We start from the raw sequence: 21,567 nt of genomic DNA, 5'->3' as shown, positions 1-21,567 counted from the left end.
CTCAACATCTGATTCAGTGGAATTTCAGGAGACAGACCAAACTTGAACAACCCAAGACTTTATTGAAGATCTATTTAAACACAACAATGTATGTAGATCCTGGAATGAAAACAAAGCCCTCTGACATGTTTAGCATGAACTCCTTACTCATGGTTTCCACAGGTATAACCCCCCCCCACACACACACACACACACACACACACACACACACACACACAGCTGTGTAATACCTCCATCTTGTCACACACTTGGTCAAGAATAACAAACACATCACAACATTAGTTAAATTACACACACGATCCTGATCCTGATCCACAAGATCCTGATAACGATTCCGGCCATTACGACATGGTTTTAAGTTAATATCCAGAATTATTCATGCGTGCTCTTCGTCGATCTCCACCACATCTAGGGAAGGGAACTTTTTCAATAGCGTACACAGATCTTTCACTAAAGCAACTGCTATGGATATCTGTAAAATGACGGCAACCCCCCAAAACTTTTTACTAAAGTGTGATACAATAAATATGCTTTTTTCTCGGATATAACAGAGGATTTTGGGGGGATTTGTGCATATAGCACAATACGACATAGTCCACATTTTTCAACAACTAAATTCCTTAAAAGTTTCACAAAAAATATAAATTATATGAACATTGATTGGGGGCCTAATGATTAAGAATACAAATAATGCCCTTATTTGAAGATTTCAATTATTTCAGTTGAGAAATGGCAATGAGATGGGATATACGTGCAGATTTCACTCCCTTAAAATAAGTGCTGTGACCTATTTCTTCAGGTCCAAGCATGAGAAGATTCTCTCATGTAACCCTTAAGGCACATCCAATTGGCATGTCATTAACGTCTATTATAGGGAAATCTCATTTAATAACGTTACCACTTGATCTTACTGTGTTAATTGAAGTATTTCCCATTTAGATAATACAGACAGTAACCTAATTGTGTGGAAAAAGTGCTTGGTATTGTAATAAGGTAATGTTCTGTTAAATCTCTAAAATGAAATCAATTGTTGGGGTATGACAATGGAAATACTTTTCAGCTAACTTACGCGTATCTGATCTGTAAATATTTTTGTATTAAATTGGAGGAGTACAATATAGATATGTTTTATACTAAATATGTGTCTTTTATTTGTTCATAGTGTTTAAGGGTTTGTATACTTTAGATAACCCCATTTTTGTAAGGCCTCCATGCACAAAATAACAAATCTGGCTGTTGAACCAACAGTGAATGTCTGTGTAAAGTTTGTAAGGAACAGCTGTTGGCTGTGTCACGCTGTGTCGTTAAGGCTGCTCTGCACCAGTTATTCACAGGCGCAGTCCAACTACTGATCTGCATGGGGACTTTGACCTGCTCTGTTTCCAACCTGGGCCGGTTCACCCCTCCTTAGACAACCTGGTAGCTCTGAGCTCCCCCAGAGTTACCATATTGATGCCAAACTTAGTGTGGACACCCAATCTACATAGTGCAGTAGAGACCAGAACTCCTGGACTCAAGCAATCTACCAGCCTCAGCCTCCCATGTAGCTGGGATTACAGACATGCACCACCATGCCCTGGCCAAATGAGCTTTGGGCTGACAGCCATTGGAGGTGTACAAATGTGTTCTTCCTTACCTTAGCTCAAATTTGGTTAAGGACACCAATGTATTATTAAACAAATTTATTGCTAGGAAAACCTTTGATAGGCTGCAACATTGAACACAACCACTGTATGGCCACATAAAAACATACGAAATTGAAAGAATATTGTGAAATCATATTGCTTTGAAAAGCTGGTCATTAACATATATCTGGATACATCCAGTCCAGGGTATACTGTACATAATGAAGGACATTTCTGAATTACTCAATGAGAGAGGACCAACCAACCGAATAGGGCGAGAGAGAGCGCTCACCCAATTCTTAAAGAACCTTCTGCCCTCCTCCTTGTCCACCTTCCCAGGATCATCTATTTGTTTTGCATTTGGGTTATTGTGACGCCTTCACAACCCCTTCAGGTGAGCAGACAATTGTCTGCGTGCTTCATTCCTATATCATCCTGACTACACGAGGATCAACTCGGTGTCCCCCTTTTTGTTTTTTGTACTTCTGAATTACTGTCACTTGCCTGTGTAGTTCCAGGATCTTAAATTCAAGAGGTTCTATCAGCAGCCACCCCCAGTTATGACTAATAGAGTACATATTTTAATAAGAACCCCTTTCAATTAACTCAAGATTCTATTTTTTTCTTAATCCAGACACCCAATTAACCTTATAATGGTTCACTTATTTTACTCTCCCTTTCCAAAGAAACATCACTCTTGATTGATATAAACCTAATACCATCAATTCACCTGTTTAGATCAGATATGCACTAACATAATAAAACATCTATGGAATGAAAAGCCTAAAATGTAATTTTCAAACATTGCGTTGTAAATAGATTGAAACAATTAAATATGTGAATCAAATTTGAATATGTTTTAAATGTGTTGTTTTAATCGGTTCCAAAGTTCTCAGTGAGCTGTGTCCTTTATGCCTTCAGAACAAACTCATTTTGCTTGGGTGCCATTTTTGTTGAAACGATAAGCCATCTGTTCAATAGCTCTTCAAGTAATAAATTATTAAGGTTGTTACCTCAGAGCGAATGTAAGGAAAATTGATATAATTAGTGTGTTTGTTATCATGAACAAAAAAATCCCTCTCTTTGATACTTCCTCAAGGGAGATTAAATACTTAGCATGGGATTAAAATTGTCAGAAACTAAGAATACCTATTGAAAATCTAAACTTTTATGTCGTTTGTTATGGAGTATATATGAATTACGCTCCTGAGTAGCAGCAAACAGGCAGATTATTGGAGCAGAATGTCATCTTTTCTGTTTAATAAAAATGATTTTTTCTTGGGGAAAAAAATTCCTAGAAAATATTTTATGAATAAAAATATTCACATGCAACTTTTCGTTTATAATATAAAAAATATTTTAAATATCAAATTTCAAATATATTTTTATAATAACTCTAACACCATGGCTTAAAAATGTTGTTGCTCAAATCAATACATTTTTCTATGAATAGTACAAATAATATTTCACTTTGCGAATCTCCTGTTCTTCCCATGCTAATGCTTCCCTTGTGAATTGCCAATCTTTACTTACCTAGTTTAGGTAGCGAAATGCCATCTTGAAATGTGGCTGTAGTTAACTACTGGATGTTACTAGGGTTGAGAGATTGGGATCAGAAAAGATTGGATCCCGATCGGCGGTTGAGTAAATTTCACGATCGCGAACCTGCACAGAACCACTGCCGCTCCCCAGAGCTCCGGGCCGTTGTTCTCTGTCTTCTCCTCTCTTTCACATGCTGGCAAAGCGCCGTGCAGGCCCCCGCCTCCCTAGGCTAGTGTTACTGATGCTGGGAGTAGGCGGGGCTTGTTGTGGAGAAGAGTGTGGGCGGGTACAGGGAGGGGAGATGGGAATGATTTTAAAAACTATCCTTAAATCTCAAAATCAGCTTAACTGTAGCTGCTACATTGTGGAGACAGCATACTATTACTTTCTGCCACCCAGCTTTCCATGGGTACAACAGTCAATCAAAGTGGTGTGTTGAGCTGGACATCAGCAAGGGGAGGTAATATACTGTACAGTACAGAGCGAAGACCAGGGAAAATGAAAAATGCCCCAAAGTTCTTTTCGCCTAATGTACATATTAATCAAACAGTGGCTTTGTTAATAATGGAGCTGCAATGCTGAATAACAAAAGCATATTTGGAAAGTGTAGCAGGATCACTACAAGGTTCTGTCATTATAATATTCCTGCTGACAGACTCCCTTTAATAATTCAGTTGCATTCCTGTTAGCCGGAATTGAAATTTACACCAGTCAAGAACTTGTGCAGATTTCAAATATAACTCAACTTACTTCTGTGACTTATAGTAAATTTGCATCCCCATTCCAGTATGTCTTGGTCTCCGCCCCACTCACTTTCTTAAAAAAAAAAAAAAAAAAACAGTAGCAAGCAAAGCCTCAGAAGGATCAATATGTTTAATCTTTGGTGTTTGCAAATTTGCCACCTTTACAAAATTTCCTGCATTGTGTGATGAGTTTGTGGTCTGACACTTTGTTTACTTGAAATCACCTTGAGACTATAGAACAAATTTCTGTATGAAAGTTCTTTTAAAACCTTCGTCTTCCAGTTGTGGTTATATTGAACCTGAGGTCAGATTGTTGGAGAAAATTAACTTGTACTTGACTTTCTCAGGGTTTCAGTTTATCTGGCTGAACTGTTTACCCAAGAGAAAGGAATGATCTAGTTTTATTAAGTTCCTTATGAAAATATCACATTTGTGCTAAATAAACAGTATTCCTACAGAGTCAAGGTTCGCTAAGAAAACATGAAAGCGGCAGAACAGATTATTGAATAATAGGCAATACGAATTGTCTAGAACATTTAGTTAATATTTTAAGAGTAAAACATTTAGAATCATCATTCCAAGGCGCTACATAATGTGTATAATTTTAGAAGAGATCGTTTTTGTTTGCCTTGTGTAGATGTTGGGATTTTACTTTAAGAATTTTTTAAGTCCACTAGCCATGGGCATGCAAGGACATGCTAGTTTAACAACTGGTACATGATGTGCAATTTTGGCTAAACTAGTTGATTTAGCAAATGTCACTTTTTACCAAAGCATTGGAATGGCTTAATGGCTGCAATCATTGGTATTACCATAAAGCTTCCATTGTGTAATACATCTGAGACCTGGCGGTTATGGTCCCTGCTCAGCTCCTAAGCAGGGACCTTCTATTAAGTGCCAACATCTGCCATAATAGAACGAATATCAGGAAGGGCTTAATATTAACTGTGTAATATAATATTTTTAATGATTTACTCTTGAACAGATGAATCAGTAAGTAAGTTAGTTGACACTGGGAGAGGACAGTCACGGCTTCTCCCTCTGGAGTAGGCTCAAATGAATGGGCTGACTCCGGAGGTTGAGCCGCGGAATCCGCCTGAAGAAAGGGCAGCTCACTTCTTTTTGCCGTGATCGGCAACATGCCACTCACGGAAAAAAGATCACTAGCAGTTTACGTGGATTCCACGCCCTAATCTGCCCCCTCTGTGCCTGTGTGAACTAGCCCTTAGGCATCCACTTTTATGGATTTCTAATATAGGGTATATACTTTTTTTTTTATGAACCGTTCACACAGAGCCTTAAGGATAAGAAATATATTTACAGAGATTAAAAATTATACCATGGGGCCATACGGTGGTTCAGTGGTTAGCACTGCAGCCTTGTAGCGCTGGTGTCCTGGGTTCAAATCCTGCCAAGGGAAAAAAACCATCTGCAAGGAGTTTGTATGTTCTCCCCGTGTTTGGGTGGATTTCCATCCCATATTCCAAAGACATACTGATAGGGAAAAAATTTACATTGTGAACCCTATGTGGGGCTCACAATCTACAAAAAAAAAAAAAAAAAAAAAAGAGTAAAATTTATACCGTTTGTTGTTGTCTTCATATTCAAAACACTTTGTCGGTTTCCATTAAATTTCTACTTTAGTCTCTTAGACCATAATTGGTATACACCATACGCAGACCAATAATGCACTATAGGCACTTATGCTACATATGCTCATCATACTTATGTGAGATTTAGGTCACACAGCAAGAAAAAGAATTATGTCTTCATTTACTCGTCTTACACTTAGTATCTGCTTTTATTGCTTCTTGTACTTACAGTGAGAAGAACTGTGTCAGATACTTTGGCACAGAAAATCACGGTTTCTTTGCCATGTGCTGCTTCCAAGATATAATCTATGCAGAGTGTTTTGAGATAAATGGCTAGCTAGAATAGCAGTAATAACAGGAGTATGTTCCCTTGCCAAATGGCAGCAAGATCCATGTTACCTTCAAAGTGTTTTCATATTGTCATTTAAAAAAACAAAAACAGTGTTTAGCGGTTTGCCGGTTTTTTTACACATTCATTTTTGTGAGCTATGTTGTAGGGTGTTAGTGTAATAAGTAATATCATTAACATATCATATAATTCTTTTACAATATCCAGATGCCTTCCCCCACCAAACCCCTGCAATTCCCACTTTAAGGAAAGTGATGCACAAACTCTTATAAATCAGCCCCTTTGGGTTATGGTATGATGAAATATCCAGGTTTTCTGATACCGTTTCCAAAGCCAAAAACAAATGTGGATCCCATTCAAGCTTAAAAAAGTGAAGTTGTAGTAGTTTGGCATTGTCACTGCACAGTGTAGGGAATCATCTATTGTTGATGGGTGTGGGTGTGACATCTTGGACAACCCTTTATAAGTAGCAATAACAAAACATTATGCATTAAATTCTGATCACTTCCTATTGTTCTGTTACTGCTATTAATGGGTTAATAAATGCACTCATATCCCCATAGCAGTGTTTTGAGTGTTCTGGGTGTTTCTGGGAGCTCCTGGTATCCTCTGCATTTGTTTACAGGGTTGAGCTTCATGCTATGTAACTTCCACACTAGCTCTCTCTTACCTTCCTCATGGATTGTAAGCCTTCGCAGGCAGGGCCCTCTACCCCACTGTGCCAGTCGGTCATTGTTAGTATTATATCTACCTGTATAATTTGTGTATGTATGTAACCCCCAAATGTAAAGCACCATGGAATTAATGGTGCTATATAAATAAATAATAATAATACCTCCCTCCCTTACCTCCCATACACCCCTCCCTGACTCTCTAGCTATCCCACCCACTACTAGCCCTTCCCTACCTACTTAGCCCAACCATTGGTCCTTTATATACTTACCTCTCTTCCTTCCAATCTTCCTCCTCCTCCCACCCCTCTTTCTTTTCTGATTCTGCTGGTATGCACTATTGCTTCACCTCTACTGCGCAAGCATGGGAATTGCACTGTAGATGTGAATTATTGGCTACAGAGAAGCGATGGGTCTATAGCATGCGCCGGCAGTCAGAAAACAGGGAGGAGCCATCCCGTAGGAAGAAGCCTGGAAGCAGGAAGATAGGTAACTATGAAGGAATAGATCGGGAGAGAAAGTAGTAGTGGCGTTCTTTTTTTGGGAACCAGCAAATGTCCCTGGGGTAATCACATGACCAAACCAGGAATATGGGTAAATGTACATTTTTGATAAATGATGTTATTTAGAAGGTAGATGGTGGAGGGTGTTTAGATTAGTGTAGGGATTTATACTTATCCAGGACAACCCATTTAACTAATAGGTTGGAAATAGCAAGAAATACATTTCTTTAAAAACTAAATAAACAAATTCAACGCCAACGTTTTACTTTGTGATATGATGTGTCTCTTGTTATTATAGTAGTCTTCACAGACCTTATGGCACTGCTATACTATAGCATGGCCAGCGATGGAGGATCGTGAAATATATTAGTGTCTTTCAACGAAGGAGGTTGTCCATGAAAAAGACGTTAGTGATAAAAGGACCATACATTGCAATGTAATATATTATATAAGTAAGGGCTCGTTCACATTTGCGCCCCGGTCTCCGTTTTAGAGATTTCTGTTTCCTGCCTGAAACTGGAAAGGAGACGGAAACCTGCAGTCATTTTTGGAAACCTGGAAGTCGTTTGGAAAGTGTTCGGTCCGCGGTGAGACAGTTTTTTTTAACCAGACACAAAGTCGGACATGCAGGACTTTGTGTCCGGTTAAAAAAAAAAAAACGCTCACGGCCGGACACGTCTGTCACATTTCCGTCTTCTGTTGGCAGAAAACGGAAACCTGAAAACGTAGATCGGGTGTCTAGTGCTGTTTCCAATGGAATGTTTTGCTAAAATAAACATATAGAAGCCAATACATTTAAGTCTTTGCAGGAAATTTTAAGAGCTCACTTGATGTGCTGTCTGTGATCCGTAATAGGTGAATCTGAACAAAAAGGTGTCAATAGGAAAAAGTTCCCTTGGTTGTTCCCTACATTAGAAGCAATGTTTATAGGGAGCAATAACTTAAACTAGCATCAAAGGAGAACAACAAACCTATACATGCTTCTCTATAGAAAAGGAAGTGTAAGGAGGGCATGTTGTGTATGGTAAACCTATTATGGCTTTCTACAAAAGCAGTCCTAAAAATCTAATCTAGCATTTTACTGCCATTCATGTTCTTGATACTACACAATTTCTAAATATCTTATATCTTTTACTTAAGTACTTAACCACAACTTGCCCTATCTTTGTATGTTTTTGAATGTATCTCTAAAATAACTGCATGTACAATATTAGGAGATATAAGATGCATAGAAATGTACCAAAAGCAAACTATAAATAAGGAAAGACTTTTCTTTTAATGCTTGAATTAAAAATGTGTTCTCTAGAGAAACCATATCATTTGCAAACAGCCTTCAGCATTCTAGATAAAAATAGCTTACAAAGTCTTCATGTATAACCAACCATGTTGTTCTTTTTATATTGTTTGCTATTTGCACAGGAAATGGCCTCGGGCAGTTCTTAAGCCCAACTATCCTTCTGTTTGCATTGCATTGTGCATTGACCTGTCTTTTGCATGATATACGCACCTTGAATCTCATCTCATCCGGAGGACATTTATAGACTCAGGCTTGCATTCAATATGTTTGATGAAATATGGCTTGAGTTTTACTTATACATTTTTACATATTTTTTTTTACTAATTATTGCCTGAATGCAGATCTCTTTGGAGGCTCGGGCACGTTCCATCCAGCTTAAGCTTCAGTTATAGATTTCTAAGCCCTCGTTCACATTAACGTTTGGATTCTGTTCGGGGGAGTCTGCATGGGGGACCCCCCGAATGGAATACCAACGCAACTGCAAGCACTGTGCTGTAAAAGCGCATGGACCCCATAGACTACAATGGGGTCCGTGTGCTTGGCGTGCAATCTCCACAGGGAACATGTGGAGAGGAAAGTACTTCTCAATCTACTTTCTTGTCCGCATGTTTAGTGCAGAGATCACGCGCCAAGCACATGGGCCCCATTGTAGTCTATGGGGTCCATGTGCTTTAACTGCACAGCGCTTGCAGTTGCGTTGGTATTCCATTTGGGGGGGGGCCCATGCGGACTCCCCCAGACGGAATCCAAACACTAATGTGAGCCAGGGGTAAGATAGATTTAAAAGTATGGTGGAACTCCGTATACCATGCCATACAATACACTGTGGCTGGTTTTGTATTGAGTTGACTGGTAACAGACTCCCTTAATATGTCTTAAAATGAAATATCCATTTTGGTATGATGACCCCGTACAATTAAAACAATGTATCTAAGCTATATTAACAGGTCCACATTTCATGTACATATGCTGTCTGCATTTTTCATGAGCAGTATTTTTCACACCGGTATCCCTTCATTTCAATGTCTTCATTCAGACATCCATTGGTCCGCAAAAAAAGGATTTTTTTTTTTTTTTTTTTTTTTTTTTTTTTTTTTTTATAATAATGCGGCTGCATCACATGAATGAAAGTCTATGTATCCATGAATAATCAAGTATTGAATCCAATATTATATCCATTTTTTATGGCAAAGGAAACAGAAAACATAGGAAATAAAATTTTAAAAATGTTTCTGTTTTCCAAAGATGTAAAAGATGGATCAAACAGGAACAGCACTCAATAACATTGTGGAGATCTGGGCATGAATAATGGAAACTTTACATGTCCACAAAATACAGACATGTTTATACAGTGTTAGACATATCCATAGCAGATTGATATTTTAGAGTATATACAATTGTACTATGTTTTACATAGAAAAAAACGTTTGCCTATATTTTCTCTGGAGTGGTATTACAATACTAATTTTATGATTTTATTTTATTTATTTAGTTAACATTATTTCTTTACTCTGGACATATACATGTATCATGTTTCTCCAAAAATAAAACAGGGTTTTATATTATTTTTTATCCGAAAGATAGGTTAGGGCTAGAGACGGGCGAACACTATTCGAAACTGCCGTTTCGAATAGCACGCACCCATAGGAATGAATGGATGCAACCGGCACACAGAGATTTAAGCGGCCGGCCGCCGGCAAAGTCTGCGTGCGGGCCGCTTCCACTCATTCCTATGGGAGCGTGCTATTCAAAATGACAGTTTCGAATAGTGTTGACTCATCTCTAGTTAGGGCTTATTTCCAGGGGATGTCTTATTTTTTTTCCATGAATAATAATCCACTCACCAGACTCCCTTACACCCAAAACTATTTAGTGTTGGCAAGTAGAGATGAGCGAGTAGGTATTCAATCGAATAGGTATTCGGTCGAATATTGAGGTTTACTGAAATCGAATTTTGAATTTTCAAATATTTCACTACTCGCTCATCTCTACTGTATACGTTTTTCTAATGCCTACATTGTCCTAGTTCCTGTCCGACCTCCCCGCAATAGTTAGTGGTGTAAAAAAAAAGCACCAGGGAAGGTGGGAGGGGAATCTAATTTTTACTGCGGTTACCGCGTGGTATTCGACCGAGTACGAGTATTTCAAATACCATAGTATATGATCAATACCTACTCGATCGAATACTACTCGCTCATCTCTATTGGCAAGTGCTAATGGTGGATGGGCTCTCATACACAGATCTGTGTCCCTCCTGTCTCAGGCCCCTTGTCATTACAGCAGCACTTCACTGCAGCCAAGTGTAGCAGATGGCTCCCGCTGGGTCTGGAGGCAACTACAATGTAGTCATGCCAGTGGGACCTCCCAATGTGTGTGAGAGCCCGGCACTACCGGTAGTCAACCCTTATTGTTGTGCAGAACCATCTCACTAGTGCCATCTTTATAGATAGCTCCCTTAAAGGTAGTGTGTGATTCTCTTGGGGGTGCAATTTTTTTGGGGGTGTCTGCTTTCCTTGATGATGGTTCTGCTGCATCTGTTCTGCTGTATTCTTTTTACTTTTTTACATGTATAGCTGTCTGGATACAATTTTTTTTAATGAACTAAAGCTTGGGCTAGGGCGTAGAAGCTTTTGCCTATCTTCCAAAATTAGCCTATAAATATGTGAATAAGTGAATGATATAAATAGTGTCATATAAATAGTCTATCATTTACTAAGGAAAAATTCTACTTATAAGGCAATAAAGAATTTGCAGCGCACCTATGTGACAGGCTTGTCAAGCAGGGACAATGTACAATATTGAGTGTTCTGTACCATGTATTGTATTTAAAGTACAGAAGTGGGTGTCAGACAGGAAAACATGGTTTATATGCTAGATTGGGAAATTTGAGTGACATTCTAAAATAAATATGTATTCAAGACAATGTGCTGTGATTTATGGCCCACTGTTTAATTGTGCTCCATAGCTAGGTTTCCAATAGTAAAAATTCATTATCTCAGTGTGCAAAGAAATAAGAGTAACCATTGAAAGCGCTACAAGTAATGTCTGGTGACAAAATAAACAGTCACAAGTTTATTCTTCTTCTTAGAAATGTATTGAAATCTGCAATTGGATCACATTTTAAAATGTTAACATGATAAAAATATTAAACATGATTATGATCATTAATATGGCCTATTCCTTTTATCATTTCAGGCAGTGGAAACAAATCTTGCTTCCAAGGACAGCCACTGGGTTTATGTTAATGAGGTAAGAAAAAACTGAGACTATTGAGGAGGTTTTTTTAAATAAAAAGAACTAGAAAAAAAATCGATCAATAAGGGTTGTTGTTGTTATGAATAAATGTATATCTTCTTGCGTGAATAAACACTTATCGAATTAAAGTTGGATATTTTTGTTATATCAAACCACCGATTGGTTTAGTCAATGACATAAACAGGCAACCTTGGATGAGTCAGGACTGGAGAATAGAAATTAGGGTGGTGGGGATAGCTTTTGCTAATTCTAGCATATTAGTCCTACCCCTTGTATTCACCTCTAGTCAAATTATTCACTTCTTGGTTAAAAAAAAAAAAAAAAAAAAAACAGTATGAGAGAATGCTGCACTTGTAAAGCACATATCGCTATTGTCATACAGAATTGTCAAATAGTAGTCATAATCGCTAGAGATGAGCGAGTAGTATTCGATCAAGTAGCTATTCGATTGAATACTACAGTATTCAAAATACTCGTACTCGATCGAATACTACTCACTTATTCGAATGGAAAAATTTGATGCAGAACCAGCGTTGATTGGTCGAATGCTATACAGTTGGCCAATCAACGCTGGTTCTTCTCCTACCTTTAGAAGTCTTCTCCGCGGAGCGTCTTCCGGCTCTGAATTCATTCTGCCAGGCATCGGGCCTTGGCAGAGCCGACTGCGCATGCCCGCGCTACAAGAAAATGGCCGCTTTGACTGTAAGTGGCCATTTTCTTTTAGTGCGGACATGCGCAGTCGGCTCTGCCAAGGCCCGGTGCCTGGCAAAGGGAATTCAGAGCTGGAAGATGTCGCGGGGACGCTGCACAGAGAAGACTTCTTGGAGAATCCAGCCCGACCCTCACTCATGGACTTGGTAAGTTCTGTTTGAGCGAACGTTGTCTACCCCTGAAACGAGCATTTTTTCCCCCATAGAGTATAATAGGATTCGATATTCGATTCAAGTAGTCGAATATTGCGGGGCTACTCGAAACGAATATCGAATCTCGAACATTTTACTGTTCGCTCATCTCTAATAATCGCCCAACATCTACAACTTCTGAGGGCTCCTTTGTCTTTGTCCTCATTTCTTATAGTACTGCAAGTGCAAAGTGAAAATACACAGATAGCACGCTATATAGTTAAAGGGTTTTCTGGACAAAAAAATGTTGTTTTTTTAAGTTTGTTAGTGCTATTAATGGGTTAATAAATGCACCCATATACCTTTAGCCATATTTGAGTAGTTTTTTGGTGTATTTGGGAGCTCCTGGTATCTCCTCCATTTATTTACATGGTTCAGCTTCCTGCTATGTAAGTTTTACACTAACCCCTCCTTCCTCACTCCCCACTCCTTCCTCTCTCACTCCCTCCCTCACATACACCCCTTTCCTGTCTCTCTAGCTATACCCACTTCCATAACTACTCAGCCCAATCCCCGATTCATATTATATACTTACCCTCCAAGCTTCTTCCTGTGAGATGGCTTCTACATCTGTACTGATTCTGTCTGTGCACGCTTTTCTCCAGTGATGATCCACCTCTACTGCGCATGAGTGAGAGCTGCATAGTAGAGGTGGATTATTGGTAGCAGTGCACAGAGCAGCACTTATAGAAGAGACACAGACAGAATCAGTAAAGGAGGAGTTGTCGTCTCACAGGAAGAAGCATGGAAGGTAAGTATAATGGGGTGGATGTGGGGGGAAGAGTAGTGACCATCCATTTTCGGAAATGAGGAAACAGATCATCACCAGATAATCAGAAAAACAGACAGGCGTATCACAATTCCTAATGTAAACCCTTCTGTACCGTAATTAGAATCCCCCAAATTTAACCCTCCTCGGTTCCAGCTCCCACATTACCCCACACAATATGATGCCATTTAAGGCTAACTTTATATGTCCAAGCACTATCCACATGCTAAAGGACACGACTGGTGACGGCTCAAAGTTTTATGTTTGCGTAATGACAGTCACCTCTATTACAACATTGTCTGACCTCTATATAAGCAATGCCACCCCTGCTACCTCTTGTGTCACCCCCTCTACCTCATAGATTGTAAGCTCTTGCGAGCAGGGCCCCCAGTCTCATTGTGTGAAATGACTTTCTTTGTAATGTATATGTCTGTATTTGAACCCTACAAATTGTACAGCGCTGCGGAATATGTTGGCACTATATAAATAAAATGTATTATTATTATTATTATTATGTCCCTGGAACAGTCACATGACCGCCCCAGGGATATGGTAAATATACATTTTTATTATATTATATTATATTCAGAGGGGGGAGGGTGTTTAGATTAGTGCAGGGATTTCCAGTTATCCTGGACAACCCCTTTAATGTAGTGTACAGTTGTAATGGTAATTCTAAAGATGGCATGCTATGTTAGTAGTATAGAATGGATGTGAGACGTTATGGTATCGCCATGTTTTAAATTCACGGTGTAAGTCCTTCAGCAGCATTCTACATAACTAAAGATGCCAATAAAACTGCTAGATATTTTTATAAAATATATATCTCTACAAATTAAAATAATGGCCACTTTGTTACCTTAATAAATAAAAGTTCCCAAAAAATGAAGAAAAAATAAAACAAAGAACAAATCTCCATTCTTCGGGGAGCTGTCTGCTTGAGCTAAACTACCTATTCTGATTTACATATGCAGCGAACTAATCCATCCAGGCCTCATGATAGCAGACAGAATACTTTAATTTAGAATAAGCTCCCCACGGCACACGGTAATAGACTATAGCCAAGTCATTTACCAGTGTATTTATTCTTCCTTCCCGTTTATTAGACCATCGGAGAGCTGCTCTTGTGAATACGACACATTAATTTATTAGCTCTTCTTGTTTTTGTGTTCAAAACTTCCTGTGTTCTACAAGTATATTTCAGAAAGTACAGTGTGAATAATACCAGAATGGTGGTGGTATCTCTGGTGAATGGTGGTTAAAATGTATGAAGTAGGTTCACATTAAGATATAGGCAAGTTACAGCAAAATAAAATAGAATTTTCAATAGATGATTAAAAGTATTGCAGAATATGATGAAAATATAACAAATGAAAAAACCTTATTTCTAAGCATCTTGCTTTGTAATATATATAATATATTGTATGGTACGGTACCATAGCACGAGTTAGATGGAAGTCATGATATTAAAAAAATACATCTGCATAGTTTTAGATCACCACTTCTCCTCATATTGTCACTGACATAGTTACATAGTTAGTACAGTTGAAAAAAGACATATGTCCTTTAAGTTCAATCAGGGGTTGAAAAAGGGCATGCCAGTCTATATATTTCCATAACCATCAATGCTATTTTGCTCTAAAAAGGCATCTAATCTTTTTTGAAGCAGTCAGGTGTACTGCTGTGACCAGGTCCTGGGGTAGGCTATTCTGAAGGTTCAAAGTCCTTACAATATAGATCCTGCTCCTGGGGTAGGCTATTCCACAGATTCACAGTCCTTACAGTATAGATCCTGCTCCTGGGGTAGGCTATTCCACAGATTAACAGTTCTTACAGTATAGATCTTGCTCCTGGGGTAGGCTATTCAACAGATTCACAGTCTTTACAGTGAAGAAGCCTTGCCACCTCTGGAGATTAAACCTTTTTTTTTCTCCAGATAGGGGCAATGCCCCCCTTGTATTTTGAGGGGATTTAACATGGAACAACTTTTCCCCATATTTCTACTATGAGCCATTTATATATTTATACAGGTTTATCATATCTCCTCCTAGATGTCTCTTATCCAGACTAAACAGATTGAACTATTATAGTCTCTCGTTATAACTGAGATCCTCCATGCCCCTTATAAATTATGTGGTCCACCATTGAACCCTTTCCAACTCCAGAACATCCTTTCTATGAACTGGTGCCCAGAACTGAACTACAGATGGGTCCGCATCAACAATTTATAAAGTGGTAACATTACATATCAGTCCTGTACCTGGATATTGCTAATATGCACTTACATGAAGCGACTATCACACTGGACATGGCTTTAGATTCACGAAAATAATTTTTCATGAAAGGATTCGCTTTCTTAAATGTATATTAGATTTAATAACTAGAAATATTCAATCATATTATGATACCAAATACGTGCGTGTATATTTAAAGCATACAAATGTGGGCTTACTCATACACAAAGTTGTACATATACTGTATGGCCTGGTTGTGATGTGAGCTGAAGCCTGGAGACAATTTTTTTTTTTTTTTTTTATCATGTTTTAATTTTGCATTTAATTTGTATCATGAAAAATTGGAGTCTAGGGTTGGGTGATCAGGATCAGAAAAGATCTGATTCCGATCGGCAATTGAGTAAATTTCACGATCGAGTTTGGAATTCCGATCCCGATCTTTTCCAGCGGGATCGAGGTCGGAGGTTATCTCAAGATCGGCTCAACCCTAAAAGTGACTTTTCCCATAGAGAAGCAGTGAATAGGGTTGAACGATTGGGATCAGAAAAGATCGGATTCAGATCGGTGATCGAGAAAATTTCATGATCGGAAATTGGATTTTAAAATCGATCCTGAACTCTCAAGATCGGCTCAACCTTATTGGAGTCTTTTTTTAAAATTCTGTGAGTAAAGTACAGACACATTTATACTTCTGGGAAGTGATAGAACAAGAAATCTTTTAAAATTTTTCAGTATTTTTCTTTTATTTTCATAAAATAATTACCGTATTGAAACAAATCAATTAAAGTATTCAAAATAAATTTATAATAAATGTGCAAAAGAAAATTGGAAGACTATGCAAATCTGACTTCCACGATGTAATTAGGATGCCAGCGCCTCAAGTATGCACACCAATAGAGGGCGCTGACTGAGAATGTGCAAGTCTGTCTTCCATGATGTAATTAGGAAGATAGAATCTCAGTCAAGCAAGCCTATAGAGGGCGCTCCCTTTAACATCATGCTGACCTTCTCAGAGGCCTTTGTTTGCAATGATGTTGGGATTATACCAGGTACAGTCTTCATAATTACATCATGCACATTCTCAGTCAGCGCCCTCTATTGGTGTGCATACTTGAGGCACTGGCATCCTAATTACATCATGGAAGTCAGATTTGCATATTCTTCCCATGTTCCTTTGCAGTGGAGCGCTCATGGCTTAATAAGACTCCACACACCTATATGGTGGTCTCTCCCTATGGAGTGACGATATCCCCAAAAGAAAATTGTAATTATTATTATATTTTTTTTAAAAAAAACCTACTATACAACTCTGAAAATAAGCCTTGATTTTTTTTTTTACTTTTTAGGATGATATTAGTACGCTAAGTTAATACAATACATTGCTTTGTCCCCTAAATTCTGTCTATTTTTCACTTACTGCTGCCCAATGCACATAATAACTAAAGAGCTGCTGTTTCCTGTTGATTTGGATGTCTCCTGTTGGCACTGCCGAGCTTCAATAGTTAGAGATCTGCACTCAATTCCTTGCTCCAGAAGCTTAAAATGAGTTTTTCCTGCGGAGGAGAACAGATTTATTTTCTCAACAAGTGGGAGCTAGATATGTGGGCATGATTAATACATATTTACCAAGTTATTGTTTTTTTATGTGTGCTTACATTTACTTTTCTTCTGGTCTTCTATAATGCAGAATGCTAGAATTCAGTACAAAGTCAGCACGGTTGGAGGTGCCTTACATATTGGTGAATAGATATCTGTAAGTAGATAATTTGTAACTGTAGATTTTTGCTCCGTTGGCGTAAACCACCAGCCATTTTCAGTTTAGTTGATATGTTTGTATAAAACATTTGCTTGATAATTAATACCATTTAATTTTGTGTTTGATTTTTCTAATAAGGGACAGATTAATCTACAGTATAGGCAAGAATGTGAGTGTGAATGGTTGACCCTGGTGAGAAGTCATCTGGTAGACAGAAATTACCATACAGACTTGTCCACCCTTACCTGTTCTTTTCCCTGGAACACTGTTAGGATGGCAGATGCAGTTCAGAGCCAAATTAAGAACCAGTACTTGATATACCAATTAAAATGGTTAACATGGCACAATGTGGTTAACACCCCTCAGGCTGCACCAACTCCAAACCCACAATGGTGTTCACCAGAACTCCAGATGGTGGGGATGGACTTGGCTGTACTGCTGGGCAGCAGGTGATGGCAAAGAGTAAATTGTAGTTGTAATGTCCGGGTCATCTGGAAGAGGGCAATGCAGTACAGAGGGAAATCCAAATGGAACATCAGGCAGGCCGAGTCGATAACAGGAATAGTAGCGGAGTATAAAGCAGAGTTCAGGGAGCAGAGATCTAGAGGCAAGCCGAGGTCATTAACAGGAACTGGCAGGGTACGAAATAAGGAGACAGAGGCAAGGTCAAGTCAAAAGGGTCAAAACAAAGGTAATCAGTAGAGATGAGCGAACACTATTCGGAACAGCAGTTCCGAATAGCACGCTCCCATAGAAATGAATGGAAGTGGCCGGCACGCACACTTTACCGGTGGCCGGTCGCTTAACCCCCCGCGTGCCGGCTACGTCCATTCATTTCTATGGGAGCGTGCTATTCGGAATGGCTGTTCCGAATAGTGTTCGCTCATCTCTAGTAATCAGTTCAGGAGGAACGCTTACTACAAGTACGCAGAGATGAACTGAATAGCCAGCGGCGGTCCGGAGCCAGAGCCCTCTTTAAATAGGCTCTGGCCACTGCTAGGCCAAATCCAGAAGTCCCCTGTCCGGCTCAAGATGGAACCGGCAACCCCCGCCCAATGTTGCAAAGATTCCGTCCGTCCTCTTGAGACCAGTAAGTGGGGTCTCAGGAGCACAGCGGGGAGAGGGCCAGCAGCCTCCAAACAGCGCTGCGGAGGCTTCGGTCCTACTGCTAAAAAAACACAATATGACTTGATCACAAGTTATCAGCAAGTGATTTGCTATCTATCCTGTTTGTGTCCATGTCCACCACCCATTGGAAATGTAGGATTTTCTGCCTTTCAATTTTTGTACCCTGATGATGATTCTAGGGCTGTGGCCAGTCTGGTTGATTTTGTCTTGTGGTGTTTACGTGCCATAGGAGACTATTTTGTAACCTCAGTTGCGATTCCTACATGTATTGAATGTGCTTTTAGGGTATGTTCACACTGAAGAAATGGACGCAGAAACCGTGGCAATAAGCTTAAGCAGACCAGCTAAAAGACAGAATTTAGTGCTAAATTGGAAGAGGAATCTGCCTGAAAATCAGTATGTAATTCCACCATGTAATCATACTTTTAGTGTACAAGATTGGCTTCCATGTTGAATCTACAGTGTGGCATCACTGCAGCACAATCCGACACATGCTGGTGGGGATAGCAGAGCACTGGTGCTGGAGCCATTTTTATTAATGTAATTTCATAAGTATTCCATGCTTTTAGAAAAAAAAAAAAAGGTTTTATTTCCTGGCCAAACTCCTTTAAATCATTAGTATCTTACAGCATCTTTATCACTACTCTATATAATGTCTTAAGAATCCAAACTCCGATTCCAAGCGTCCAGACAAGATCATCTTGTCACCTGTCTAAAAGATAAATTTGCACGCAGTAATCTCATTACACAGTTTAGGTGGAAACAAGTCAGATCTATATGTCTATATGTAAGGCTGGTAAATGCATCCATTAATTCTGGAGTAGCAGGTACATGGCGTTCCTCTAACATTAATAGAGTCATATCCTAATGACCTCTGCTATGCCTGGATGCATGAACAACACATGTTCCTGAAAGTCTCCCCCATGTCTATTTTCCTGGCATCGATATTAATTAAAACTTTCTAACGTAAGTCCAGAGAGATGACCTCAAGCATTTATGCGGACCTTGTAAATTAAGGACAGTCCCACTTACTCAGTGTCAGCTCTTGGGACGATTCCTTGCAGATGTCTTGGTGAATGATATCCTTTAGTACTTTCTAGATGGAGAATGGTATTAATTAGTTTCTCCCACTGCTGTGAAATGATGTGTGATAGTGCTGGGGAGAGAGATTACCATATATTTATTTACAGCCTCCTGGATAAACATTACAAGTAACAGATGCTAAGATAATTCTCAGCATCCAAAGAAGTTTTTGTGTAACATTAAACTGTGTGTGTATTTTGGCATAATACAGCAAGTCTGATCTGCACGGAAAAAAAACCCCCCTGCAAAGCCAATATTAGTCACAAGAAGTGGTTTTCTCAACATGACAACTGCAACACTGTGTTTCCCTTCTCTCCATGCTTGGCATACTATCTGCAAGCTGACTGCCTTCCTCCATGTGCAGAGTGCCTGCCAAAGCTGCTGTTGCTTTCTTTTATCACTTTTGCTAACCTGGACAGTCAGATTAGTTGTGCCTATTCTGTATGCCGTTCCCTAGTCACATGCTGCCCTTAGATTTATAAAGAGCCCTTCTGTATTCCCCTTGGACTGAACAATAAGTTCCATTTAAAGAGGACCTTTCACCACTTGGGGCACATGCGCCCCCCTCCCCTCCTGATAGTGCTCATCCATAGACGAGTACTATCAGGAGGGGAGGGAGGCGTTCCTCACCACTCACACAGTACAGCGTTATAGGCGCTACTTTGAGGAAGGGTGTTCCCGACTAACTGTCAGAAACGTCCTTCTGACAGTGAAGAACTATAGTACCGGCACCAGTAGCTCTTTACTGTGGACACAGAACGTGAAAGACGATAGTGCGCTGAATTCAGCGCACTGACGGCTTTCTACCGGTATATAAAACCGCATGTGCACCAAGAGGTGAAAGGTCCTCTTTAATTGTAGCATTCTGTTAGGTGTTCTTCATTACTGTAACATCTGGCATTGGCCATTCCTGAACTTTAACCCATCTATACATTCGCTGTGGGGCGTCCATACCTCTTTGCAAAGACTGTAGGCTTTTAAATAGCAATCCCTTAGAAACTTTTCCCTGTGTTAGCCCAAATCCATAGCAACTAAGTGGGTCAACTTTATCTTTATGAAGTTGTGTGACAACAGTTCTTTTCTATTTTGAAGACATCTTGGGTGATCAATTCATTCCAATGTATCAGAAAATATTGATCTAACTAAAGTTAAGGACAATGAATAGAAGTATACATTAATTCTAACATTGTATAGTCAGAATAGCACAGAAAGGACACCGCTTCAACAATACTTACGCTTCGCTCACACTTCGTTTATTCACACCTGCACCTGATATCAGTCTGTTTGCAAACCGTTTAATAAAACGGTTTGGTGCTAGTCTTTTTAGTTGGATAGCCAATGGGTGACCATCAAAAAATGGACCATTTGACCAATCTTTTTTTATTTTCCTTCTTCAGGCCTGGTTCACATCTGCATTTCAGCCATTCCATTCCCCTCTCTGCATGAAACATGTGGAGAGAAAAGTCCTGCAAGCAGCACTTTTCTCTCTGCATTTCTCATGTTGAAACTGAGTGGAAACCACACAAACCCCATTATAGTCTATAAGGTCCGTGGGTTTCATAAGGTAACCATTTGTTCATGCAGATTAGGTTTCTGTTCGGAGAACCCTAAGCGGACTCCCCGACTGGAAACCCATGTGCAGATGTGAACTGGGCCTTATTCTGAGCGTGCATCGAGGGAAAAACAGACTGCAAAATAAACACAAACAGATAAATAGCCATTGTAATCCTTTTGTAATCCGCCTTCCATAGACCGCCTGTTTCGAGGCGGTTCGTTTACACATTGATCCAGGGTTTTATACTGAATGCCAGATTGGAGTCAGGAAGGAATTTTTTTTCCCCTGAAATGGGGCAATTGGCATGAGCCACATGAGGTTTTTGCCTTCCTCTGGATCAACACTGTAAGGGACTGTAGGGTTGTACATTGGACTCGATGAACTGTTGTCTTCATCCAACCTCATCAACTATGCATGCTTATTTTTTGCACGGACACAAAGCTCTGCAAGTCACACTCTGGTCTCCGTTCAAAAGAGTGGATACATGGCAGAAAGGTTCAAAACATACACCTGTGGGTTCCTTTAAAATCCAATTGAAATGAATGTTTTTTTTTTTTAAACAA

The 21,567-nt window shown here is 39.3% G+C and overlaps 1 protein-coding gene across 2 annotated transcripts in view; it reads left to right on the top strand.

The window, feature by feature from the left end:
• The window catches only part of GRID1 (glutamate ionotropic receptor delta type subunit 1), a 744,143-nt gene that overhangs the window by 559,921 nt on the left and 162,655 nt on the right, over positions 1-21,567 (top strand). For both annotated transcript variants that reach the window (XM_075258436.1, XM_075258437.1), the window contains exon 5: positions 11,518-11,571. In XM_075258436.1, the coding sequence (XP_075114537.1) occupies positions 11,518-11,571 (54 nt within the window). The remainder of the gene's footprint in view (positions 1-11,517; positions 11,572-21,567) is intronic.

This window comes from Leptodactylus fuscus, chromosome 10, assembly GCF_031893055.1.
Source record: "Leptodactylus fuscus isolate aLepFus1 chromosome 10, aLepFus1.hap2, whole genome shotgun sequence".
Lineage (NCBI taxonomy): Eukaryota > Metazoa > Chordata > Amphibia > Anura > Leptodactylidae > Leptodactylus > Leptodactylus fuscus.
The sequence above is the reverse complement of the archived record's forward strand: the minus strand, read 5'-3'. Positions and strand labels throughout refer to the sequence as shown.